This window comes from Nerophis lumbriciformis, linkage group LG21 (assembly GCF_033978685.3).
Source record: "Nerophis lumbriciformis linkage group LG21, RoL_Nlum_v2.1, whole genome shotgun sequence".
NCBI classification, from domain to species: domain Eukaryota; kingdom Metazoa; phylum Chordata; class Actinopteri; order Syngnathiformes; family Syngnathidae; genus Nerophis; species Nerophis lumbriciformis.
The window spans coordinates 27,743,457-27,771,101 of NC_084568.2; the positions used below are offsets into that span (position 1 = coordinate 27,743,457).

General features: G+C 39.6%; 2 protein-coding genes across 3 annotated transcripts in view; one reads left to right on the forward strand and one right to left on the reverse strand.

Annotated features, from left to right (window-relative positions):
* Positions 1–908: 908 nt before the first annotated feature.
* On the reverse strand, positions 909–3,181 carry LOC140679693 (E3 SUMO-protein ligase ZBED1-like). 2 transcript variants are annotated; one of them, XM_072915644.1, is made up of 5 exons: positions 2,890–3,175; positions 2,652–2,772; positions 2,431–2,570; positions 2,248–2,325; positions 909–1,196 (listed from the first exon to the last, which is right to left on the reverse strand). In XM_072915644.1, the coding sequence occupies exons 1-5, from the start codon at positions 2,962–2,964 to the stop codon at positions 1,092–1,094; spliced, it is 519 nt and encodes a 172-aa protein (XP_072771745.1). In that variant the 5' UTR covers positions 2,965–3,175; the 3' UTR covers positions 909–1,091. The 2 variants fall into 2 exon arrangements, with proteins under 2 accessions (XP_072771745.1, XP_072771744.1); XM_072915643.1 differs by having other exon boundaries at positions 909–2,325; positions 2,890–3,181.
* A 1,330-nt stretch (positions 3,182–4,511) lies between these two features.
* casd1 (CAS1 domain containing 1) overlaps positions 4,512–27,645 on the forward strand; it is a 77,448-nt gene continuing 54,314 nt past the window's right edge. Inside the window, exons 1-7 of the mRNA XM_061982520.2 lie at positions 4,512–4,716; positions 17,349–17,445; positions 17,568–17,688; positions 22,281–22,325; positions 22,403–22,465; positions 22,541–22,585; positions 22,678–22,801. Of these exons, the coding sequence (XP_061838504.2) occupies positions 4,584–4,716; positions 17,349–17,445; positions 17,568–17,688; positions 22,281–22,325; positions 22,403–22,465; positions 22,541–22,585; positions 22,678–22,801 (628 nt within the window). The 5' untranslated portion in view covers positions 4,512–4,583. The remainder of the gene's footprint in view (positions 4,717–17,348; positions 17,446–17,567; positions 17,689–22,280; positions 22,326–22,402; positions 22,466–22,540; positions 22,586–22,677; positions 22,802–27,645) is intronic.

Sequence of the window (27,645 nt, forward strand, 5' to 3'; positions counted from 1 at the left end):
ATTGATAGGGAAACATACTACAGGACTGTGTGATTCTTGCCAACAGCTAGAAAGTGTAGGACATGTTTTAATACATTGTAGGAAATATAATAGAGAAAGGGAAATACTGGAAAGTAAGTTAGCGAAAGAGAATATTAGGTTAGCAGTGGAAGATATATTAGGAATGCACTCAGAACACATAGGTTATATAGCAATATACACATATTTAAAAAATACTGGGTTAAATAAAAGAATATAGAGTAGGGATCCACCTCGATCCACACTCCATTACAGTAGGTGGCGGTAATGCACACTACAAGGTTGCTTGCCAACCGCCATAAAAACAAAAAAGAAGAAGAAGAAGAAGGGTTGCTTGAGTGTAGATCACTTTTACGACATTGGAGGGGGCGTTGAACGCATCATTACATCAGCAAGCTCTGAAAGTTACGTGAACTTCGATGTTAATTGTTTAATTGGCAGTGTGCGTTAGTGATGGGTTAATGAGGCCTCATGAAGCGTTTCGACACATTGCAAAACTGTATTGATACTGTGTCGATACTGTGTCACTAAATACTGACATCTGCTGGACATTAAAAATCCCTACAGGCAACCTATGGACCGACTCAACAGACACTGATTTTATAGAATAGGATAGAATAGAAAGTACTTTATTGATCCCTGGGGGAAATTCAGCACCACATGACCTAGCATATACAATAATATAAATCAAGTCATTGTATTTAATTTAGGATTATTTCTTATCTTCATTTAAATAAAAATATATTTGTATCTTTTTTAGATACAGTCAATAAATAATGTGAACATGTATCATAACATGGAAATCTAAGAGAACGTGTTGTGAATGATGATGCTTGTGGACTGGGATTTTGTTGGTTTTTTTTACATATTTTTATTCAAAAAAACCAGTTTTTCCAATGTATTAAATTTTAGCCTATTTCTCTTCTTGGTTATTATTTCTCCGGCTGTAGAAAATACCCGCTCACAGGGCACAGAGGAGGCGGGAGTGCAGAGGAAATGAAGTGATAGTTGGAAGAGGTTTGGGAAGGTGGTCTTCTGTTGGTCCCAGTATTTCAATGGGTCCTGGGACCTAGCTACATTTCCCTCTGCCAGGTAACGTTGGACCTCTTGTATGGCATCTGCAGTAGAGTTTTTTGTCTGCCTTCCCACTTCCATATCCAGATGTTTCCAAAGGTTATCTTAAAAACAAAAAATATGCATTTTATTACATGATTTCAAACAACAACAAACAAATAATGCTGAATAAATGCCTGAAGTGGGTGCAGACAGCTGTTCTGCAGATGGTCCTGGCAGGGGCTCATTTGTGCGTCCGATGACAGACGCACATTCGGAACGTAGCCGAATGATGGCGTCATTCAATTTAAAAGAATTGCGGAACCCGAGTGATTTAAATCTGGGGTCAAGAAGTGTTGCTAGGGTCAACACACTTAATGACTCCATATTGGAAGCAGTGTCTGTGACTCGACGCTTCAAATTTTCATGGAGGTGTTTGGCTGCCTGTGTTTGCAAGGTTGAAGCACTATGCTCTAGTGCAGCGTAGAGCATTTTCATCATCGGGATGACCTTTGACCCTGACACTCGCCTCTCCTCAGACAACTCCACTGTGGCTTGATGGAAAGGAGCAAGCACAATAAGTGTTTCTCCTATGATGTCAAACTCATCAGCTGTAAGTGGAGTCAAATCTGTTTTTAGAGAGGCCAGAGATACCCACACTGACTCCTTCTCATCATGTAGCCTTGACAGCATTTCATATGTGCTGTTCCAGCGTGTTGCCACCTCATTGATGAGTTTCAGGGTTGGCCGTCCCATCTGTTGCTGCACTTGAGCAAGCTTCTCCTTAGCTGTAGTGCTCGATCTGAAGTATGTGACAATGTGCCTAGCTTTGTGTCTGATGGATGCAAGTGTGGGGATCTGGTCACATGATTTTCTAACTAATAAATTAAGACTATGTGCAATGCAAATTGAGTGTCGAATTTGGAGCTGTCTAGTGGATGCAATCATGTTTGGTGCTGCGTCGGTCACAAAACACTTTACTTTATTAGTTATGGCCCAGTCCGCCATCATGCCCCTTTTGACCTGGGCCAAATTGTCAGCAGTGTGACTTTGTGGAAAGTATTGCACACCCAACACAGATGTACACAACTGCAAATTATCATTTATGTAGTGACAGGTAAGAGCCAAGTAAGCCTCCATGTTTACAGATGTCCACATGTCAGCTGTTATACTCACTGCCACAGCTTGCTGTACTTCCAATTTCACTCGTTCCCGTTCCTCCTCATATTTTTTCACCAGTATTTTTTTGATGGTCTGAAAATAACATCAAGTCAAACCAAAAGCAACTCAACGTATTCAATTTAAATATGAAATAAATTGGATGTATCAACTACAACTTTAGATAATTTCCACACAAACCTTTCTGGTAGGCAAAACATATGATGGCTCAAGGACCTGCACCAGTTCCCTGAACCCTTCACTCTCCACAATGCTGAGGGGCTGGCAGTCCGTCACAATGAAGTTCAGCAGAGCCTCATCCAGCATCTGCTTCCTGGTAGCTTGATGGTTAAAATTGAGGTAAAGAAGAAGGGAATTAATTCTCAAAAAAGAAACTGAGTAATTGTAGAATGGCTGTATACCTGAGTTTATCCTGGGTGTCTCTGGAACTTCATGTTCATGCCTGGCCCTATAATGCCTCAGCATTGAGGAGGTGGATTTGTTGACGTACGACAATTCTGTCGTACAAATGCGACATTTAACCTGCAGAAAATATGAATAGTAAACTAAGAATCATTTTGAAGAGATTTCTAATTCTAAAAGATCAAGTGGAAACTTTAAGAGAAGAGGATGAAACGACAAGGAAATGAACACAAATACCTTTGTTTCCGATATATGATCAAAATATTCCCACACGGCGGAACTCTTTCTTTTTCCATGAGTAGGCTGCTCCATGATCTCCGACGACGATAAATTAGAACTGACCAACGACAGAAGTGCGGGGATTCTGTTGGCAGCAGCATCTCGTTGACAGATGCGCTTCCTTATAAACACAGTTTGGCGCGCAGGTGTCAGTGTGACACAGTTCGCGTATCGGTCACGTGACCGGAACAGCTCATGATCGGTCACGTGACCAAAACAGCTCGTGTTCGGTCACGTGACTTTCTAAAAGCGATACGCGCACCGACACAGGGTTTCGCTCTATGAACTCGACGCATGCGCCGATGCATCGGTGTTGCCGGACCCATCACTAGTGTGCGTCAATACAAAGTGAGTCACTTTATAGACACTTTAATATCACTTGTTGTGTGCTTAAAACTGTATTGTAACTCATTTTGTCAGTTTTATTGTAGTCGAATGGCTGTTTGGCATCAGGTTCACAAGCTAACTGCTAGCTGAATATCATACCCTGATTGGGGCCTATTTATAGCATTGGGACATGTTTGTTGGCCCCAATTTACAATTTAGAATTATTGTTGTGATGCTATTTACATATTAACCATTACATTACTCAGGGCTGGGATGTTCAAATTCTGTACATTTATGTAAACTGTGTGTACACAGCTAAGTGATGTATATTTAACAGCCCTGTTGCAAGCTTGTGCCTATATTGTATTGCATTGTGGTCACTTTAGTTGATTTATAATGATTGTATTTGTTTTGTATAGGAAACCACACACACACAAACGAACAACTCATGCATATCTTCAATATACAATTGAAACTGCAAATCTGGACTGGGACAATATATTAGTTCTCCTGCACTCACCTGAACGAATAATTGCTGTCCTGACCCGACAGACACCCTGAAGTGATTGCTAATCCATATTAAACCAGTCATAGTCGTCACTACAAGTTCTGTGACTATTAGTAGTCAAATACAAATAGTATTTAAAATGTTCCATTAGTTTTATAGCTAATTGTATGGGGTTAAAAAATAATGTTTAAATTGTTTCACTACTCTCAAATAATTATAATTGTAAAATAGGAACAGTTAGTTGATTGCCTTCTATTCAAGACACAAGTAAACAGAAGTGTTCTTTCAAAATAGAAAATTAGCTCATAAACTTTTAAGACAAAACATAATTTATAAAATATAACGTGATTTTTAAGGGTTCCAAGATGGAGAGGGATTGTTAGGACATCAAGTAGCAGAATTAGGATTGGGCATAGCTATTTAAATTATCAATTGTTTTGAATTGGGAAACACCCCACATGAATGTGTGAACAATGTAGATTATTAGAAACAGTAGAACATGTTTTATGGAATGTATTAAGTATAATATAGAAAGACAGATATGACTATGACGGCAAAACTGAGGGTACTGGGACCTGTGGATGGGAAATCTTGCGTACACTGAAAATAGAAGGAAAATAATATGGGAGTTTTTTAATAATACTGTACTCAATGATAGACTGTAATGTAGTTATAAAATAGAACTGAAAGTAGCAGTAATGCAACACATATGGAGTCAGCTGCCGTAAAACCGTAAAGAAGAAGAAGAGTTTGTGTAGGGGCGGGGGAGTGAGTTAGTGGCGAGCTCACAGCTGCTTGTTGTCATGGAGGAGCAAAGATGGCGGTCCTGGCCTACAGCCTGGGCAAGCGAGAAATAAACCAACATTTTACCATTAAAAACGCCAAGCTGGTATCTTTGGTGCTCGTTATACTGCTCTTCACATTCCACACGGCTTCGCGGTATTTCGGAGGTAAGCGGTCCGTGAAAGTTGTACGGGGCGAACGCTTGACACATGCTAATGCTAACGCTAGGTAGCTGGCTGTTTATGTCTGCTCTTTTTTCGCTAAGGTGCATTCCCGTTACCCGGACGCCACTTTAAGGCGGGGACGGGCGGGTTTAAAGCTACCATGTAGATGGTTTAAGGCAACAAAGTCGAGTGGTTGTAGTAGCGGTTTTACCAGCGAACACTGGCGAGCCATCGCTGCGTTCAGTGAGCTATGTTTACATGCTCCGACAGCATGTTAGACCGCTTACTTTAGGGAGCTGAATGGAGAATCAAGTCAAGTAAAACACTTTTATTTGGCGACCTGCATACATGATACATTATCATTTGAGTATGCTTATGGTATTTTACTGATAGTTCATTCGCACCCATATAACGTTTACATTAGGTTCACTTCCTATTTAACAGAACGGGTGATGCTCAATGAATGTTGTGTGTAAAATGTAACGATATAAATATTTCAAATCACAGTTCTAATGACCAAAATTGTCACGGTTATCATTATTATCATGGTATTGTTGCATATCTGAGCAGATGCACAGAGGGTTAATATAGCTTGCCCCTGCATGGTCTGCTGACAATGTTTCTTTTCCCAAAACTTCCTGAAATTTCATCCACTTTTTAGAGATTTATTTCGGCGCCAGGTTGTTAGCTTAAATGCTAACATGAAAACAAGAGACATTAACGTATTTTCTAGGGGTGTAACGGTACACAAAAATTTCGGTTCGGTACGTACCTCGGTTTAGAGGTACGTGTTCGGTTCATTTTTGGTACAGTAAGAAAACAACAAAATATAATTTTTTTGTTTATTTATTTACCAAATTTGTAAACAATGGCTTTATCCTTTTAACATTGTGAACACTATAATAATTCTGCCCACGTTAATCAACATTAAACTGCCTCAAGTTGTTGCTCAGATTAAATAAAATGACAAAACTATTCTTCTACATATAAAAAGTGCAACATTAAACAGTTTCAAGTCAACTCATCATGCTTAATTTATAACAGCATTTGGGAAGCCTGTAGTTGATTTTTATTATGTAAATGTTATATTTTTATCAACATGTGATAGCAGGGACCCTGCCACACACACACGCACATGCATACACACACACATACACACAACGCAAAATGAGCTAACGTTACGCTAAAAGCTAATTAGCCTTCACCTCAAGCCAGGACTGCGAGCAAACTGAGCTGCAGTTTAAGTTTGTAGAACGTCAACGGGCTCATAGTGATGTTACTAGTAGTTGACTGGGAGGTGTTTATCATCATTTGGGGAGAGTCTGCTCCCTTATGCTCACCTATCTGCTCGACGCTGAAACATTCAATCAATCAATCAATCAATCAATGTTTATTTATATAGCCCTGAATCACAAGTGTCTCAAAGGGCTGCACAAGCCACAACGACATCCTCGGTACAGAGCATTGACTCCATGCGTTCTGAATACGCACTGCTGATTGGCTGTTACCGCTCTTAATGTACCCAATCAGATGGTTGTGTGGGTGGGACAATGCTGGGTGCTGAGACAGAGGCAGAAGAAGCAAAGCAGCTTGCCCTCTCAGTGGCCTAGTGGTTAGAGTGTCCGCCCTGAGATCGGTAGGTTGTGAGTTCAAACCCCGGCCGAGTCATACCAAAGACTATAAAAATGGAACCCATTGCCTCCCTGCTTGGCACTCAGCATCAAGGGTTGGAATTGGGGGTTAAATCACCAAAATGATTCCCGGGCGCGGCCACTGCTGCTGCCCACTGCTCCCCTCACCTCCCAGGGGGTGATCAAGGGTGATGGGTCAAATGCAGAGAATAATTTCGCCACACCTAGTGTGTGTGACAATCATTGGTACTTTAACTTTAACTTTTAAGACTTTAGCTTAGAAACTCGTTCGGTACACCCCCGTACCGAACCGAAACCCCCATACCGAAACAGTTCAATACAAATGCACGTACCGTTACACCCCTAGTATTTTCCCATTAAGCAACGATGTACCCCAATTAAGGCTGCAGCTAACGATTATTTTTCTATCGATTAATCTATAGATTATTTTTTTCGATTAATCGGTTAATCTATAGATTATTTTTTTCGATTAATCTATAGATTATTTTTCCTATTACCGATTATTTTTTTATTTAAAATGAAGATGAAAAAATAAATGTAGGCCAGTTTTTTCAAAAGGCATGACTTTTATTTACAAAAAAAAAAAAGTATGGCCACTCAGTCAACATTGACAACAACATGACAAAATATTCTGTAACAATGGGCGGTATAGCTCGGTTGGTAGAGTGGCCGTGTCAGCAACTTGAGGGTTGCAGGTTCGATCCCCGCTTCCGCCATCCTAGTCACTGCCGTTGTGTCCTTGGGCAAGACACTTTACCCACCTGCTCCCAGTGCCACCCACACTGGTTTAAATGTAACTTAGATATTGGGTTTCACTATGTAAAGCGCTTTGAGTCACTAGAGAAAAGCGCTATATAAATATAATTCACTAAAATGTAAACATTTAAATCTTTTAACATTTAACACAATTAAAAGTAGCTTATTTGCTTTTTAATGTGCAAATATAAAAGTAAACATCCAGTGCAAATCTTAATATTCTGCAATAGTATAAGCATTTCTAAAGTAAAAGTATTGCTTATTTTGCTTTAAAATGTGCAAAAATAAAGATAAACATCCAATACAAAAAAGTGCAAAACGAAATATTCTGTAACAGTGTAAACATTTCAACAAAAGTAAAAGTATTGCTTATTTTGCTTAATAACACAACAATGATAGTATGATTAAAGTGAAAGTTAATTGTTCGTTTGTACATAGTATATGTAACTGTTAATGTTGTAAAAGGTATTTGCACAACTAATTAACGTTAGCGTTAAAGAGGAGCGCGTCTTTGTAAACACTGAACAGGCACGCCAAACGCGCCTTTCAGAGCGAAACGGTGCTTTAGTTTATGAATTTACAACGCAGATACAAATGACACATTCATGTTTTTGTGTAATGATGACAACGTATACTCACGCGGACGATTGACTAGTTGATGGTGATGGCAAGAACGCTGTCGGGTGTTTTCTTTTCAAATGTTCCTTCATAGCCGTTGTGCTGCTATGATAGGCCATTTCCGCTCGACACAGTGTGCATACAACAACTGTCAAGTGTTTTGCTTTTTTCGCTGTGCTTATCCCACACTTGAAGGGATGTACCAATGCTGAATGTGGCTTCTGGATTTCACTCAAAAGACCAGACCGTAGTTACGTTTTCCTTTTATTTTCCTTTAGTTTGCAACAGTTTTTCCAACGAAGAAACAGCTTCTTTTTTCTTCTTTAGTCTTTTTAGCAGTCTTTAGCAGTGTTAGACTTTAGTTTCTTTAGCTGTCATTGGCTGTCTTTAGTAGCCTTTAGTAGCCTTTAGCAGGTGAAAAACCTTTAAGGATAAAACACCACAAGATTAACATGCTGTAAAAAATCAATCAATTATCAATCCCATAATTTACAATTATTAATTAGGCTATCAAACTCTTAACCATTAAACAAGTGCAAGAAAATGGACACATCTTTTCCCTTTAAGTTAAAACAGATTTTAAATAAATTGTCTCAACATAAATGCACCAAGATACATATAAAATACAATTAAACCCAGAAACACAATAGATAAATGCAACAGAAAACCCAATATGCAAATACATAAATACCTAACCAATTAACCACCTATTTAGATACATATTTAAAATCCATATTCAATATAAATATATTATTAATTTAGCAGTGAAACCTCACCAGCAGCCAATGATCTAACACACTTAAATCCAACACTTTAAGTTGAGCGACTTCACCCTCCTGATGAAGCAAACTGCTCCAACATTTATCAAACTAAGCAAAGAATATCAACACTAAACAACAGTTACATAACACACTGTGTGTATTTAGCCTCCAGACTAAGCACGCTACATGCACACAACCCCCCCCCCCCCCCAATCTCACCAGCGCAACAGGTGCGCCACACCCACAAAGAGAAATATTAAATCTTACATACTTTTGGCACAACTCTTGGTTATCTGTAATGAACTAAACCTTTTTCCACTCTGCGCTGGCGTCTTTTGTACTCCTTGATTTGACAAAGCTGTCTAATTACTGGGCTCGCGCACCAGCAGATGAGACGGGAGCGCGCCGCGTTATACCTGCGCGTGAACGTAAACTGATCGGCTCTGATTTTATAAGCCGACTGGCCGAAATAATGCCGAATTATATACATTTCCTGGGGTTGCCTAGGTGAATAGGGAGGCGGATGTGCTCTAAGATAAAATATAATTTTATTAAGTGGGGTTTGGCTGGTTGCTAAACAGCCACGGTTGCGAGCTCGCGCGTCAGCTGACGAGACAGCTGTTCGCCGCTACAACATTATTAGGCCGTTTGCGTTTATTGAAATACTCCCACACTTTTGACGACTTTTGGCGTGCTTTTTTCCCCTCGCTCGCACCGCTCGCATCATCTGCTTTGCGCTCCGCCATGACGGCAGTGTGACGTAAATATGCGACGCTTCGACGCATAAAAACGGCGTCGACGTATTTACGTAACCGATGACGTCGACTACGTCGACGCGTCGTTTCAGCCTTAACCCCAATCCAAACTTATTTAAACACATTGGTGTCTAAGCTACTAAAATATAAAATTCTGTACATTGAACATGCAAGCTGTGCTCTCTTAGAACAGAGGGATCGATATAAACTCAGTGGAATACGAGACGGAGGTGTTTTTATGATGCATTAAAGACCTGCTGAACAAAGTAGGACACCTGCCAGATATGATAAATACTGCATTTTCGGGACGATAGAGCGTACATGTATGATGAGCTTCGTGCGTTGCGGTGGAGATGTAATCAAACTCTCATCAGACACATTTTACCTTTGGCCTTGTAGGTATATTTATTGTATCTGCAGTAACGTAACTGCTGCCACTCTCTACATGAAATGACTCAAGACACCGGAACAGGAAGCATAGGTTGACACCTATGCTTCCTGTTCCGGTATGTTGATATCTGATAACACAGAGGTAAACACCGCCCTCTAATGGACATGATGGGTAAGGGCGTACAACTGTACCACACTTAACACTTTACACCCCCACTCGCTTTTAGCTTATTGTGGTACATTATTTTTGATAGAAAATAAAACAACAAAAACACATTTTGGCACACTATATGCTTTTCTTGCACTCTAAGTGCCAAACAAATACTGAGCAAACTTCTTCAGTTGTAGCTTAGTGGCTGGTTTTGTCATCAAGTCAGCAATCATGTTGTCAGTAGGACAATAATCCAAACAATTTCTCCCACTATTCACAGTTTCATGCATGAAATGATATTTGATATCAATATGTTTGCACCTTTGTCGGTTTACTGGATTTCTAGCTAGTGCAATAGCTCCTTGGTTGTCATCGTAAACCTTGGTTTGTGCATACTGACACTTATCAATACCCTTGAGCAGTGTTGGGTTAGCTACTGAAAACCAGTAAATAGTTACAGTTACTATATTTCAAAAGTAACTCAGTTACTAATTCAGTTACTTACACCAAAAAGTAATGCGTTACTGTGAAAAGTAACTATTTAGTTACTTATTTTTTTCTTATTTTTTTAAAGCTCCCATTAATGCCCTTTTAGCCTTCATTTCAGTACTGTTATTGCACTGGAGAATAATACAATCTGTTGATCAACTTGACATGCATTTGCATCACTGAACTCTGCTAAGCAATGTGGTCTACATACAACACACAAAGACAAAGATATGTTTCAAAGGGCCAATTTATTTCAGGCCAGAACAAATTGACAAAACTATTTTAAATAGCTGCAACATAACATACATAAGTAACAAACAGCATAATAGCAACATAGCTGTAAACCAAGGAAGTACTTTAACTTTAACTTTACATACACAAAGCCTAACCAGGCGTTTTTTCTCTCAAGGAATTCTGAAATAAAATCATGTCTGAAGCCCAGAACACTGTACGCATTTCCCCAGTTTTAGTTTAGAGATAAGGAAAGATTGGCCTGGCCCACTAGGATCCCTCTTTATGTTTGTGAACTTTATAGTCTATACATTTAGAGTGATGTGATAATCAAACACTCTAGAAGTCTAGAATGAAAGAGTAAGAGAATTGACAGAGTGTGTGTACCTTCAGTGCTGAATGATGAGTAAAGGCAGAGTTTGGAGTGTCTTCTTTAGCTTGCTTTCCATGTTTATGTACTCACTGTCCACTGTGTCCAGGAGCTTGGAAAATGTTTTTGTGCCATTTGCTGTTTGACGCTGGTATCATGTTAATTAGCTGCCTGAAAGGGGGTGACTCCACTGTATAAATAGCCTGCATGTCTTCTAGCACATACGCTGCAATGGCTCTATCAATGTTGTCCTTGCTAGCAGTGCCTCGTTAAAATCCAGCCGCTGTTGCTTAGGAGGTGAAGTGTCTCTCTTTACTAGCTTCGTCGAAGCATGTTGCTTTTGTAGCTGTTTCAGCAGATTTGAATTGACACAACTTGCATTTAACTAAAATTTAATTTTCTTTGTGCTCGACAAAAGAAAAGTAGTGATAATATCTAGGCTGACCATATTCTGAAATCCCAAAAAGAGGACACATATATGCGTGGACTATTAGACCAAGTTCACCTGTGTCATCCTTTTTAAAACATAACCCACAGTCTGTTGTACCTTTTAAGATACCTGAACACGTGCTTTGCAGTGTTCCAATGCTCCTCACTTGGCTCAGCAAAATGCTGGGAAAGTTTACTGACCACATAACTTAAATCTGGTCTAGTGCAAGTAGCCAAATAGATCAAACTTCCCACTGCCTCTCGATAGATCCTTGGTTCTTCCATTTTTACAGCATTTTCTGTGTATTAGAGTTTTGACTCGCATGGGGTCTCTCTGGCCTTACAATACTGCATCCCAAATCTGGAAAGGATTTTGTTCACATACCTGTGTTGTGACACTGTGACTTGGTCCTCTGACTGTTTAAAATCCATCCCTAGAAAACTGTTTAATTTCCCCAGGTAATTTTAAATCTCTCAGTGAGCATCACTTTGACATTTTTCACAACCTCCTCATTGTTAGCAGCAATATCAGATCGTCAACCCACACAATCAAAATCACTTTTTCATTTTCTTTTTCCCTTGTGTATTGGCAGTTATCAGCAGGATTTTGATCATTCTCTTTTAGTGACTGCATTTCGTCATTCATTGCACTTATCCACTGTCGTGACCTGGTTGATCGTATGGCATCTTGGTAATTTTGTGGTATGTCGCAAACTACTCTATAACATGAGTCTACGCTAGTTACCAGCCTGTCTGCTGTGTCTTCCATGTCAAATTCCTGTAGGCGCACAGGCCTTCTCCTAACTCTAGGTGTGTTCTTTCTTCCCTGACCCCCAGCGCTAGACTGTTCACCTTCAATCTCAGAAACAGAAACATCATCTTGAACACTTTGAACGCATTTCACATTTTTTCATAATCATTTTCCTCATTGTCAAGGACCCTGGGGTGTACCTCTCTGTCCTGATACTCAGTGTGTGGTCCATGTGTTTGTGTTTCTTTTTCATTGACTGTCTTGTTTGTGAATTTCACTAGCCTGTGTTTTTGGACCTTTTCTGTGTCTGGATAATACACAAGATAAGCTGGGCTGTTCTTGTCGTACCCGATAAAACGACCCTTCTCACATCTAGGATCTAATTTACCTTTCTCTTGTGTGTATGCAAAGCACACAGATCCGAATTTCTGAAGTTTGGACATGTCTGGCTTCTTGCCTGTGAGCATCTCATAAGGTGTTTTCTTTGACCGTTTACTGTTTTGCTGTACATGTACATTTGTAACATGTACAGCATAATTCCACATTTTGTCTGGTAGTTTACTGTCAAAAAGCATACACCTGCCCATCTCATAGAGGGTTCTCCAACTTCTCTCTGCCGTGCCATTTTGGTGAGGCGAATAGGGTGCAGATGTCTTGTGCTTAATCTTATTTTTGGTTAACAGTGCTTTGAATTCCTTGCTCGTAAATTCAGTACCATTATCCGAGCATAGACATTTAACTTCCCCAAAAGGGGCGGAGTCTGCTAAGAACCTCTCTGTGGCGTGTACCGTATCACTTTTGCATTTCAGAAAATATACAGTCATGGCACCTGAATAGTCGTCCTGTCTGGCTCTCTATTTCTTGTCTGTGTGAATTTACCCTTTGCACATATTTCATACAGCTGTGCTGGCCTGGCTGCACTGCCTCTGATTTCCATAACTCTTACCACGTCCATTAATTTTTGTACATCCTCATAATTGCAGTGACCCAATATTTCATGCCAGGTTTGCATGTCGTGGCACATATTGCATTTATCAACATTTTTTGAACAGTTGGTAAGTAAAACAGATTACCACTCTCATGGAAGTCGAACCTGTCCCCTTTCTTGGTGATCATGTGGCTGTCTCCCTTCTTGAATGTCACTGTCGCTCTACTGTTTGTTGCCCTTGCTACTGAGAAGATGTCGTATGGATAGGTTGGCATATACAATGCCTCCTGTAGCTGCGCTCTTTGTTGTCGTCCCTCATTGTCATGCAGATAGATCAGCGCCGTCTCTCTGCGTTGCGCCATCTACCTGCACTTGGTCCCATCCGCCAGCTCAATAGAATGGGTGTCGGGCTGGAATGTGTTGTCAAAGCTCTTGAACTTGGCGATGTCGTTCACAATATGAGATGTCGCTCCGGCGTCCACCATTATCCCTTTCTTCTTCACGTTGACAGATGGCCTCTCGTCTGTTGCATGCTTGGCCATGAAACATTGATCCCCGTCGTCGATGTCCTCTTTTTCTGCAACTTTTCTGGCTCCTTTTTTTCCCTTTTTCCTGCATAGAGACTCTACGTGTGTGTTACTCTTGCAGTGACTGCACCACACATTCTTGGTACACCTGGTTCTGATATGTCCTTTTTCTTCACATTTGTAACATGTCGGAGTGGCTTCCCCTTCCTTCCAGTGTGTCTTGGTGCCTTGTTTGCTTTGCATTGTGCGAGTCTTCATCATGGTCTTCATCACACTGTCTACAGGTCCGGTTGTCCTCATCTTCTCAGATTCTTCATGGACCCTCAGTCTTCTCTTGAAGTTCTTGAATGTCACGTTGTCCTCATTTTGTGTAACGTGGACAACCAGTGGTCTGAATGAGTCTGGCAGTCCATTCAAAATGGTGGCCACAAGCAGCCCGTCACTCATGTTTTCTGCTGCATCACGAAGAGCTGAAATAATATTCTCAGCCCTTATCAGTCACAGTCTCATTCCCTTCCATTTGTATGGTGGTCAATGAAGTGTACAGGTTTAGAATCCTGGGCTTGCTCTTTCCAGAATAATGTTCTCTTATTAATTTCAAGGCTTTCCTTTAATCTTCGGCGGTATCATGTCTTATCAATGATAGGCTCTTATCATCTAGTGCATTCACTAGTTGAGCATAACAATCTGCATTCTTCGCTGGATCTGCAGCTATGGCAGCCTCGCCAGCGGGCTATCACAAAATTGTGTCTTTCAGCTTCAGACTGTGTAAACGGCTAAGGAATCGCATTTCCCATAGATCATACTTATCTTCTGCTCCATCAAAGACAATCTGCTGTTGTAGCGTTCCTGCTCCAGCCATTTTCACTTTTATTCTTTTTATAGTTCGCTATCTCCAAGACGTTGCTCAGGCTGTAGCTTGTAGAGCCCTCAATTTTTGCGGGGGTCTCTCGGCGCCATCTTTATCCAGGTTTGTCTAGTAGCTTCTCTTGGCTAACAGTTCTTCTTACTTCTGTTACCTCGTTGTTGCTCTAGACTTGCGTGACTGGGCCCATAACCTGATGAGCTTTGTGCGTTGCGGTGGAGATGTAATCAAACTCTCATCAGACACATTGTCTGATGAGACAATGTGGCCTTGTAGGTATATTTATTGTATCGGCAGTAACGTAACTGTGATGCCACTCTCCACATGAAATGACTCAAGACACCGGAACAGGAAGCATAGGTGTCAGATAACAGAGGTAAACACTGCCCTCGCATGGACATGATGGGTAAGGGCGTACAAAGAAAATTATGTTTCCATATATTAGCTGGACCGGACTATAAGCCACAGATATATATGTTGCAAAATGAGTTATTTACACAGAAGAGATTTTGTAAATGTTTATTTACATACCTTAATTGTTTCCACACGGTGTCTGTAACATGGCAGTAAAATGAAAACATCAAACAAAACAGAAGTCATCGTCATGGACCCGCTAGCTGCTGAAGCTAGATCTCCAATCAGCTAAACACACTCAATAACTCAATGGTGACGTTTTGGTGAATTTACTGAGGAATTTGTGAAACTGAAACAATACAAAAAGAATGCCATTGTAAGTTAATAATACTAACGCAGACACTCGTAAATGCGTTAGCATATTAGCTAATGCTAACAACGCTAGTTTCATTACATTACGATAGCACATACAAATATGCATGAAAACACTCTTACAGACATCACATATGACAGGGGTAGGGAACCTATGCCTCTAGAGCCAGATGTGGCTCTTTTGATGACTGCATCTGGCTCTCAGATATATCTTACCTGACATTGCTTAACACGATAAGTAATGAATAATTCCGCTGATAATCACAGTGTTAAAAATAACCACATATCAACCAGACTACAAAGCCATCAGCAAAATCATGCAGCACCAGAAGTCGCATTAATGTTAAGAAGTATTTTATTTATTATTGGTTAGCTTCAGAATAACACTGTTAATAAAAATAATAAGAAACCTATTATGCTCTAAAAATGTTGGTCTTACTTAAAAATGCACGCATTTAGTTGTATTCAGTGTTAACATTTTTTATACGGCTCTTACGGAGGTACATTTTAAAATATTTGGCTTTCATGGCTCTCTCAGCCAAAAAGGTTCCCGACTCCTGACATATGGGATGCTTTTGTAAGTAAGAATTGTTTTAGTTATAATGTAAAACGGGTCGCTAACCCGTCTATCATGATCGACCAGTCGATCTTTGAGACCCTACAGGTCGATCGCGAAAATATTGGGAAAAAATGTCATCATCATCGTTTGTCATTGGTCCTGTAGACACGTGAAAAAACAACACCTGCAAAAATTGTGAAAAAGCAAGAAGCACAATGAGAAAAAATAAATAAATAAAATGTTGACATCAGCCAAAAATAAAACCACAAAGCTTTGTCTTTGAAATACACATACACACACACACTTTGAAACCAGGGATCTTGGGCTCGAAAAGGTTGGTAATTACTCCTGTAAAACTTACAATTGTTGCTTGGAGTGATGAATGAAGAATCCATCCTAGTCACTGCCGTTGTGTCCTTGGGCAAGGCACTTTACCCACCTGTTCCCAGTGCCACCCACACTGGTTTGAATGTAACTTAGATATTGGGTTTCACTATGTAAAGCGCTTTGAGTCACTGGAGAAAAAGCGCTGTATAAATATACTTCACTTCGCTTCACTTCATACGAGTAAAAACGCTATGGACAGCTTGAAGACGGAACTGCAATTGTACTTCGGTTGAAAGCTTTAAACAGAAGGGCACTGCAGCACCAGCGGTGAGCAAACTCGTCAAAGAGATGGCGCCACAGCATAAACAATAACACCTTTTCAGTGTCTTTGCTTGTTTTGGTTTTTTTAAATGATGGCTGTCAACAGAGAAAAATCCATAAATTCGCCGCAGGTTTAGGAAAAAAGTAGCGACTGTTGTCCGGAATTTACGGTAATAATGATGGATTTGAATTGTTACGCACTTTTATTTAAATAAACTTTAAAGTGCTACAGTACAAAGCAATATTTAAAAAAATAAAAGCTTAGCCATTAAAACAGGTAAAATACTATGACTAAAACACGATCAGTGGCGCTTAAACATAAAATATAGCGGCTTCTCTAACAATGTGTTTATATATCTTAGTTATTTAAAATAATTACTTGCTGAAAAGATTTCCGTGTGTGTCGAAGTCCTTTTTGAGAACATTCAACCATACCGTGATAATAATGATAACCGTGATATGAAATTTTAATATCGTTGCATCCCTACTACGTTTGTCATTCCAGAGTCTGCAGTTATATATAGTAACTCTGTCATGGAATGGTTAGGGTTAATCAGTCAGTGCGGCAGTGGAAACGGTAAGGGGCTGGCTATGTGATGCTCACATTATTTGCTTTCTAAACAGTTACACAGGTGTGCCTAAAGAAGTGGCCAGTGATAATGATGAATACGTATACACTGGAGTGTGTTCACAGGAAGGGGTCATTGTTTACTCGCTGAGAGCAGCTGGTGGCTCTTGTGATGACACTAAATCTCTTTGCACTCCACCAGGCCATCTATAGAGTATCTTCCTATTGATTGATTCAATTGCAGAAGGCTCTTCTCATTTTGCACACTCAAATGACTGACTGTCTCTGAAGGCTTCATTTATTTTGTGTCATGCTCCATATCGTAGCCCAGTGTTACCGATAGCTCTGAATGGGTACAGAGAGAGGAGGTTTCGGTCAGTCTGATAGAAATAATTGGAGTAAGCAGAGCATTGTTTAGTGCCTGGTCCTAACCAGTAGCTTCTCTGTGTTTTGCCCCCCAGGCGGAGATTCTTGTGAATGGCTGCTGTCCAGCGGACGTTACTTGGGGGAGAACGTTTGGCAGCCTTATGGCTGCATGATGCACAAATACAAAAGCATGTGAGTAGCACTTACTGTTGCTATAAGGAAACATGAAACAAAGCTCTAAGAGCAGTGTTAGACAAGAAAGCACTTTTACGGCTCTTTTTACATTATACTGACACTTTTTTGTTCTTTCACAGGGAAGCCAAAACTTGCCTTTCAAAAAAGCGAGTGGCCTTTATAGGAGATTCCCGAATCAGACAGCTATTTCATTCCTTCATCAAAGTTATTGACCCTGGCCGAAGGGATGGCGGTGTCAAGGTATGCTTGGGACAGCAGCTTCTAAACATGGTATTACATATAGGGCAGGGTTATTCAACTAAAATATGTTTGGGGCCACATTTCCAGAAGGCCTTAAAGGGGATGTTTGCATCTTGCTCACAGTTACAGATTTCAAAGCAAAAAAATATAACATGAACACCACCGGCTAGTTTGTTACCATATGTGCTTTAACAGAACATATACAGGTAAAAGCCAGTAAATTAGAATATTTTGAAAAACTTGATTTATTTCAGTAATTGCATTCAAAAGGTGTAACTTGTACATTATATTTATTCATTGCACACAGACTGATGCATTCAAATGTTTATTTCATGTAATTTTGATGATTTGAAGTGGCAACAAATGAAAATCCAAAATTCCGTGTGTCACAAAATTAGAATATTACTTAAGGCTAATACAAAAAAGGGATTTTTAGAAATGTTGGCCAACTGAAAAGTATGAAAATGAAAAATATGAGCATGTACAATACTCAATACTTGGTTGGAGCTCCTTTTGCCTCAATTACTGCGTTAATGCGGCGTGGCACGGAGTCGATGAGTTTCTGGCACTGCTCAGGTGTTATGAGAGCCCAGGTTGCTCTGATAGTGGCCTTCAACTCTTCTGCGTTTTTGGGTCTGGCATTCTGCATCTTCCTTTTCACAATACCCCACAGATCCAAGACACAACTTACATTTAACTAAAATGTTATTTTCTTTGTGCTCGACATGTTAAAAAACTCGACTTCTGGCTTCGCCATGATGTCTTGTTAGTTGTTTTGAGAGTAGCGTATGTGTGTGTGTGTGTGTGTGTGTGTGGCCCTTTAAGATATGACAGCATGTGAGGTGAGTGACATCAGTGAGTGAGTGGGCGAGAGAGGTGAGCGAGCGGCGACAGTGAGTGCGTGCAGGTGCTCTAGCTTGGTGGATGGCTGCGTCCAATAAAGTCACAAAGTTGCAACAAACCGCCAGTCTCGTCATTCACCCTCAGCTGTAAAGACCCACTGCCGGGTAAAGTGAAGGTTGTTAGCCCCGAAGACGTACATAGGCCCTTTAGGAACGTCTCCCATGCGCTCCTCAACTACGGTATGGGAGTCCCCCCCACCCCCACCCACACAACGCACGCCTTTTCTTTTCCACCGCAGCGCTGCAATAAAACACACTCAGATCTTCTGTTTCTAGCCGATACTACATGAAAAACAACGTAAAATAACGCAGTAACGCATCATGTAGTAACGGTAACTGAGTTACTGAATATAAAAAATAACGTGTTAGATTACTAGTTACCGCCGAAACTAACGGCGTTACAGTAACGCGTTACAAAGTAACGCGTTAGTTCCAACACTGCAGAGAACTGACTGTGTCGCGGAGGAGGACGTCACATTGAGGCTCTCGTTCAGTCACTGTGCGTGTCGTTCATTGGGTGCTGAGGGCTTGTGTTGTTCGCGAACTGACACGCACCGAGATCTGCCGCTGGGGAAGCTGTTACTGACTGACTCCTGATTCGCCGACCTTTACACAGAACTGCTGCTGCAGAAGTGATTCAGGTTCACTTACTGAACTGTGGCGCTGTGTCAGTCACTCCTTGCCTGGTGTACTGCATGCACAGAGCTGTGTAGGGACTCGCATTCACCCTATTTGCTGCTTCTCCCGCGAATGTCTGCACTGTACTGTACTACGCACGCCGATCCCATCACTAAATCACATGCAGTCACTGGTGACGTTTGACTCCGTTTCACCAATCAAATGCAGTCACTGGTGACGTTTGACTCCGTTTCACCAATCAAATGCAGTCACTGGTGACGTTTGACTCCGTTTCACCAATCACATGCAGTCACTGGTGACCTTTGACTCCGTTTCACCAATCAAACAGAGCCAGGCGGTCACATGATTAACAAACTTAAGCTTACATGAACTCAACAAAGCGCATCGCGGTAATATTTAACGTAGTAACGTTAGTAGATATTTTGGCTGTCACCGTAGGCTGATGTTAGCTTCTCTGCTATGAATTACTGTCAAATGTACATCGTGTGGGGACATTTATTAACGTACTGCAGCCTCATAGACACACACGCACAGTCGCACACACACACACACACACACACACACACACACACACACACACACACACACACACACACACACACACACACACGCATGCATAGAAACACCAATCAGTGTGTTCCCAGATGCAGCCCACACCTATCAGTTTATGGTTTGCATAAAGGCTAACTTTTTATTTTCCTTTGTAATCTCTGCCTACTGAGCCTATGGTGCTGTTAAGTTATTGTGGTTCAATTTGCTTTAATTTTTGTTATGTTAATGTATTATTATTTAATATATATTATTGTTTGCTCTTGAACGCATCATAATTATCCCCTCAACTCCCCCCAAAATGGATTAACTCGCTGGAATAAAAAAGACAATATAACATACATCCATAAACGTGAATGCATATGAAAAAGTGCAATATACTTATCTGTACAGTAACCTATTTATTTATTTATTTATTTATTTATATCTGCACCTTATTGCTTTTTTATCCTGCACTACCATGAGCTAATGCAACGAAATTTCGTTCTTATCTGTACTGTAAAGTTCAAATTTGAATGACAATAAAAAGGAAGTCTAAGTTTTAGTTGCTTAAGAGATATTCCTGACTCTGAATTTGCTCATTGCTATTTTTATGTTTTTGTGCATTATTTGTTGCCGTCATCATTAAACGAACAGGTTACTCATCAGTTACTCAGTACTTGAGTAGTTTTTTCACAACATACTTTTTACTTTTACTCAAGTAAATATTTGGGTGACTACTCCTTACTTTTACTTGAGTAATAAATCTCTAAAGTAACAGTACTCTTACTTGAGTACAATTTCTGGCTACTCTACCCACCTCTGTTCGCGGGCCGGATTAGGTCCCCGAGTAGCCAGTTGTATAGCCCTGATATTTTCCACATTTTTCTTAATATTAGTTTTAATCAGATGTGGATATCTCTCTGAATGTTCTGACCTTCCATGCTTGAATATTGCTGCTTTGTGCCATAGCAGATGTCTGCATCAATGGTATAAAACAAACAAAAAAAAGAAACAACTCGTTTTTTCAATATAGATTTATAGACCCAAAACGGAAAATAAATCATAAATATGTTTTCTAATTTGGTTGAGGTTAGGGGTTAGGCAGCGCAACATAAAGTCTTGTTCGATACAGAGTTTTGCCTGATATCGCGGCTTTGACCAGCCAAACATGGATATTTGAAAAATGCTTATTGTTTGATTTTTGTACCGCTTATACCAGGGGTCCCCAACCTTTTTTGCACCGGACCGGTTTAATGTAGGCATTATTTTCAGGGACCGGCTTTCCACTTGTGCCAGATAAATACAGCAAAAATGAGTGCATGAAAAATACAACTCATTATAACGCTGAATTAGTGGAAGCCCTGGGCTTGTTTCTTTGCAATGAGATACAGATGGAAATCAGCCTTTGGCTACAATCTGTCACATTTATATTTTATGGCTTGGGGATCTTTCTGTGTGGAGTTTGCATGTTCTCCCCGTGACTGCGTGGGTTCCCTCCGGGTACTCCGGCTTCCTCCCACCTCCAAAAACATGCACCTGGGGATAGGTTGATTGGCAACACTAAATTGGCCCTAGTGTGTGAATGTGAGTGTGAATGTTGTCTGTCTATCTGTGTTGGCCCTGCGATGAGGTGGCGACTTGTCCAGGGTGTACCCCGCCTTCCGCCCGATTGTAGCTGAGATAGGCTCCAGCGCCCCCCGCGACCTCAAAGGGAATAAGCGGTAGAAATGGATGGATGGATGGATATGTCCATTAATGTGCATTGTATCATGTCACAAAGTTATAACAAATGGCAACTGAGGAGTTTTATTGTACATCTATAAACAAACCTATCGGTGTGTCTAGTGGGACCTGCCAAAGTCAAGTCGGAGAAAATCCAGTCGTTTATAAATTATTTAAAGTTTCTCTGCGGCCCGGTAGCAAATGCATCACGGACCGGCCCCCGGACCGGTTGTGGGGGGCCACTGGCTTATACTCCATCTTATATGTTCTTTACATGCAAGCCAAATTCCATCTGAAACTACTTCTGGCTAAACTTGGTGCCTCAAATCAATTTGTAAAAAAATATATTCACATGTCCATTATCCGTTTTGTCCATTTTCCAATTTTGCACAAAATTGTCAATTGTAAAAATGATTTCTTATCCGTTTTAAATCTGGAAAACAATTAAAAAGGAATGAACAAATTCTTCATAGTTTGCGCTGGCACCATGTTGCTTTTTACCACTAAGTACCGGTAAGTTGAGATAAAACTGAAAGTGCCTCTGCTGTTTGTTGCCAAGTAGTGCACTCCATGTTGCCTCAATTGCTTCAAGGCACAATTAATCAACAATCATTGGTCTTAATGATCACTCAATCAGGCATTATGCCCTGTCCCTGTTTTAGTTCATTTTCTGAGGACGCGATACTCAAAAAAAGCTTTCTGGATTGTAAAGTTGTCTATGAATTGGTTTGACTTCCAGCTGGAAAGTCACACTCTGTTCCTCACACATTCCTTTTGTGTCCCCATGTCTGACTGAAGCATGAAGACATTTCTTTTGAAGAAAAGAGCTCCTCTCTATATGTGGTGAGCTATTAGTAGATGTTTTATATCATATCATCTGACAACAGTGGGAAAACATCCGCCTTTCTTTTTATTTCAAGGACATGCTGTGGTATCCAGAGGCAAATAATTCAATGAAGGAGCGCTTGATATCATGGACACACGTGCGTATGAATATTCTGTAATTGTTCATTACATTATTAGGGTATATGAGCCACAACTTGTGCAATGTTTTGCAGGAAGGTTCCACAAAGCCAGATGTTGTCATCCTCGGTGTTGCAACAGTACGTGTCAAGAAAAAAACAACAACTTCAAAACAAACTGAACCGTTGAGCAGAGACTTTTTTCATCCTCTCTATTTCTTCATTTACTACAGTGGTCTATCAAGTTGCATGGGGGCCGCAGTGAGACGTTACAGCAGTACAAAGTCAACGTGACAGCCATCGGCATTCACCTGGAGAGGCTGGCCGAGCATGGAGAGGTCTACTGGGTCCTGCAAGGTCAGCTTCTAATAGTCTTAAGTGAAATTTCCCTGCACCCCAGTGATGAATCTCCCGTATGATTGCCACAGTCATGGCAATCTATTTCAACTATGGTTATTATTGTGGCTGAACATTGCAGTGGTGTACAACATGAGTTGTGTGATAAAGACCATATCAATTTGGCCGACGATAGAGCTTTTAATACTATTGTTATATCGTGGTTAGGGTTGGGTACCGTTCACACTATATCAATTCTCGATACCTGGGAATTGATACTCAACGATACCAATGTTCGGTACTTTTGTGTTTGTTAATAATTATTCATTGTTTTTGATAATAACATCTCAGTGTTTTATTGCAACATTTAAAAAATTAGGTCGATCTAGGGCTACACAATTAATCAAATTTTAATCATGATCATGATTTTGGTCGCTACGAATAAATGAGGGTGATCGTCAGCAATATTAACATAAAAAAAACCAGACTTCGCTGCATTTCAAACTAAGCACTTTGACAACCAACAGTCAGCTAACCACCAGGGGGCAACCAATAGACAGTGGGCTCATGTGAGAGCGAGTAAGAGTGAGTGACAACAGAGGTTGAAGGTAGGTCAGCCAGTAGCTCCTAAAGTTATTTGTAAAAATAGATGCATTATTACATCACCTCTACCAGAGTTACCTACAGATTACCAACAGGCACACATTTTAACACGACTGCACGCCTCGCCGTTGTCCAGGCACCCCGGCTCGTAGCCCGAAACACGGAAATGCACCAGTGCAGATGAACCAACAGCCAACGCCACGAGTTGCACGGCAAAGCTGCGTTGGTGTGCACTTCCAAACAAATTATCGAGTTGCGGAAAAACGTTAAACAATAACAACACTTCCCTTTTTTTCGCTCAACTGCCATCGTTTGAGCACTTTGTAAAGCTGGTTACTAACTAGGAATGTCACGGTATGGAAATTTCTCATCACGGTTATTGTGACCAAATTTATCAGTGTTTTTAATGTGCTCAAAACTTTCAAAAAGTAATCATACTGAAATATTTGAATCAAGTTTTATTGAAAAAAACCCCAACACATTCAAAATGGTTCCCCTTGAAGAAGAAACATTACTATAGATAAGAACATTCTACTTGTACCTCAAGTAGAAATTGAAAGTGCACATGAAAACAACCCAAACATTATAAACAAACTAATATGGCAGAAATAAAAAATAATATCATAATTAAGTAAAATAAAAGTGAAAATTGTGCAAGATAGCACCTTATGGACATAAGAGATAAACAAAAATAAATGTAAGACTTTTGCAAGATGGCACCTGATGGCCATAAGACGTAACTGCACCTTTTGTCATGTAAATAAAAATAGTGTGTTCATATATATGAGATCTAGTCTTTTACATAGGGCTGCATGATTATGGCCGAAATAATCATTATTATTTTTTATTAAAAGTGAAATCACGATATAATAATCAAGATTGTTTATTCATTATGTTATGTAAAACAGTGTTTGGGTATGAACGTGACACCATCATGTAATTTTGTAATGTAAGGCTACACAGATAAACGTTATTCATTTATTTAAAGACAAATATTTGTATTTTTGTTAATTATATATTATCAACGTGTCAGCTTTTTCTCATTTCATGGTGTCTTTATCTCTAGTTTTGTATTTTGATAGAGAGCTATTTTTTTTAAAGTTATGTACATGTACTAAATGTATGTACATGTAGATGCTGTATCGGGACAGATCCATTGAGAGTTTGGGCAGAAATACGTCACATATAAATCAACTATACACAATAAAACATTAACAAAATGCTATCCCATGAATGGTTTTTAAAGTAATACTTTTGTGAAATTAACAAACCCACAAATTGTAAAAACATTGTGTTTACTTTTTGATCTCAATATAAAACTCAAAACAGTTTGACTAATGAAGATAAAGTCTAATAAACAAGTTTTGTTCTTCTTTAACACCATGTGTTTCAGTACAACAGTTTGGCCAACACAAAATAAACACGAGTGATACCTCTCACATCAAATACACAATCTTCACAGCCTGCGTTTTCGGTAATTCGAAGAGATGACAAAACATTTTAGCTAGTACTGATCTTATTTGAACACTGATACAGTTTGCAGTTAAATAAAGGATGAGTGAACATCCCAGTAAACAAACCAAAGACTTTATAAACAAATTGTGACAACGTTCCCGACACATCGCCTGCTGCATGTTTCCTCACATCATTAACTCTCAGTCACAGCAGCAGGATGCTATATTGAGAAAATAAAAGCAACATCAAATATTTTTCTACTCATTGGTATAATTTTACTGTGGGACAAATGCTCCAATATTGTCCACACCTGTCGTCATCTAATAGCAGCAGTGCCCTCTTGAACGCACAGTGAGACTACAAGAAAATGAAGCGCTCTGCCATGAAAGTAGAATTGTCAACTTATATATATATCAATATGATATTAATGCATATGCATATATTAATAAATCTACAAATACAAATACAAATGTGATAAACAAATAAATAATTTGTATAAATAATGGATGTAATATGTAGTATAGCTATGTAATATGTAATAAGTATTTGTAAATATATTTTTGAGATTTGAAAATATATACAAATAAAATGTATAAATATAAAAATGTGACATACAAATAAATCAAGAATTTGTATAAATAAACGTGTATTTGTAAATATATTTTAGATAGATTTGAATATAAATATGCTTCATTTTGTATTTGTATTGAATTTGCCCATGTGGATCGCTTTTTTGCTTTTGTGTCGATGAGACATTCCTACCACAAACCAGATGCACAAATAAATGTGACCTACACACTCCCCTGAACAACAAGCAGAGGGCACTGCAGCCAGAGCGGTCTGGGTCACAGAGCATTATATGCATTATATGCAAAATGCCCGGAGTTCTCTGCACAAAAACAATCCACGTCTTTACAGAGAGAACGCACAACGGGCCAACGCTAGCTAACGTTAGCGTTGTATTAGCTAATTCTAATTTATCCAGTTAATCTGAAAGACCGTGCTAGCTGTTTATTTTATTGTATCAATGCCGTTTAATGACCTTGTCCCGATGTAGATACTGATCTCTTATCAGGCTGCAGTGCCCTCTGCTGGTTGTTCAGGGGAGTGTGTAGGTCACATTTATTTGTGCATCTGGTTTCTGGGAGGAATGTCTCAACTAGGGATGTCCCGATCCGATATTTGGATCGGATCGGCCGCCGATATTTGCCAAAAAATGTGTATTGGCAAGGCATGGGAAAATGCCGATTCAGATCCAGTTTAAAAAAAAACCTCTGGTCCGTGTTTTCCAACGCACCGATTTAAATAATACATTCCACTTTTCTGCTGATCCCTAATTTCCTTTCCGCATTTTCCAACACACCTTCAGCACATCCACAGGTCTGTGGATTCTCACGCAGTTGCTTCTAGCTGCTGGCATTACACTACAGGCTCTTCTCACTCTTTCCTGTGTCTCCCTCTCACAGACAGCAAGCGCACCTTCTTACACACGTCATATACTGTCACGTCATACGTCACATACATATACGCCCTCCCCCAGCAGAGAGGTAGCAGCATGGCTAACGTTAGCTGTGATGCTAGCGCAGCCGCTAAGGTGCGCGCCTGTGCAATTGCGCACTGCTCAAGCGTCCTCTGCGCACGGCAAATCTATGCAACGCACAAAATCAAATAAAAAAATAAGCGCATAACAATTTTCGACACACGGACACGACAGAGAAAACAGTTTTCGTCATCATTGTTCAAATATTGTAACGTCTATCGAGACGCTTATCTCCATTCGGTGCCACACGCCCACACCATCAAAATGTCGAGGCAAACATTTCCAGATCAACACCGTATGAAAAAAATAGTGATTTTTTTTGGTTGTGATTTCCTTCTCTGCATGAAAGTTTAAAAGTAGCATATATTAATGCAGTATGAAGAAGAATGTTTTAATGTAGACACATAGAATCATCATACTGCTGTGATTATATGCATCAAGTGTTCATTCAAGGCTAAGGAAAAATATCCACATATATATCGTGTATCGCAATATGGCCTTAAAATATCGCAATATTAAAAAAAGGCCATATCGCCCAGCCCTAGTTCAATGATGCCATTTCTGTTTGTCATGTATAATTTTGTCTATTTTGTGTTTATCCTTGAATAAACAGGTCAGTTTCTTGTTACCAACCATTATGTATTATTCAAACTCACCTAATTCAGCTGGCTAGTTGTTATCAAGAGTACTAAAACCCTTTTCAACATGATTCTGACAACTAAGTAGGCTAAATAACTTTAAACTTTAATACATGCTCGGATAGGTCAGTATCGGTATCGGATCAAGTGCAAAAAAAATATCGGTATCGGATCGGAAGTGCAAAAACCTGGATTGGGACATCCCTAGTGTCAACGACACAAATGCAAAAAAGCAATCCACATACGCAAATTCAATACAAATACAAAATCAAGCATATTTATATTCAAATCTCAAAAATATATTTACAAATACACGTTTATTTATACAAATTCTTGATTTATTTGTATGTCACATTTTTATATTTATACATTTTATTTGTATATATTTTCAAATCTAAAAAATGTATTTACAAATACGCGTTTATTTATACAAATTATTTATTTGTAAATCACCTTTGTATTTGTATATTTATTAATATATGCATATGTATTAATATCATATTGATATATAGAAGTTGATGTGAGACAATTCTACTTCTATACTAGGTTTATTCTGAGAGGAACTCTATGGCGCAAAGTCTGTGTACCGTATTTTTCGGACTATAAGTCGCTCCGGAGTATAAGTCGCT

Bases quoted from the DNA above. Each gene is read 5' to 3' on its own strand.
- LOC140679693 (XM_072915643.1), bottom strand. From the start codon at position 2,964: ATGGAGCAGCCTACTCATGGAAAAAGAAAGAGTTCCGCCGTGTGGGAA. The intron at 2,773-2,889 runs GTATTTGTGTTC...TATTTTCTGCAG, and splicing joins ATCATATATCGGAAACAAAG to GTTAAATGTCGCATTTGTAC. The intron at 2,326-2,430 runs GTTTGTGTGGAA...TGTTATTTTCAG, and splicing joins ATGTTTTGCCTACCAGAAAG to ACCATCAAAAAAATACTGGT.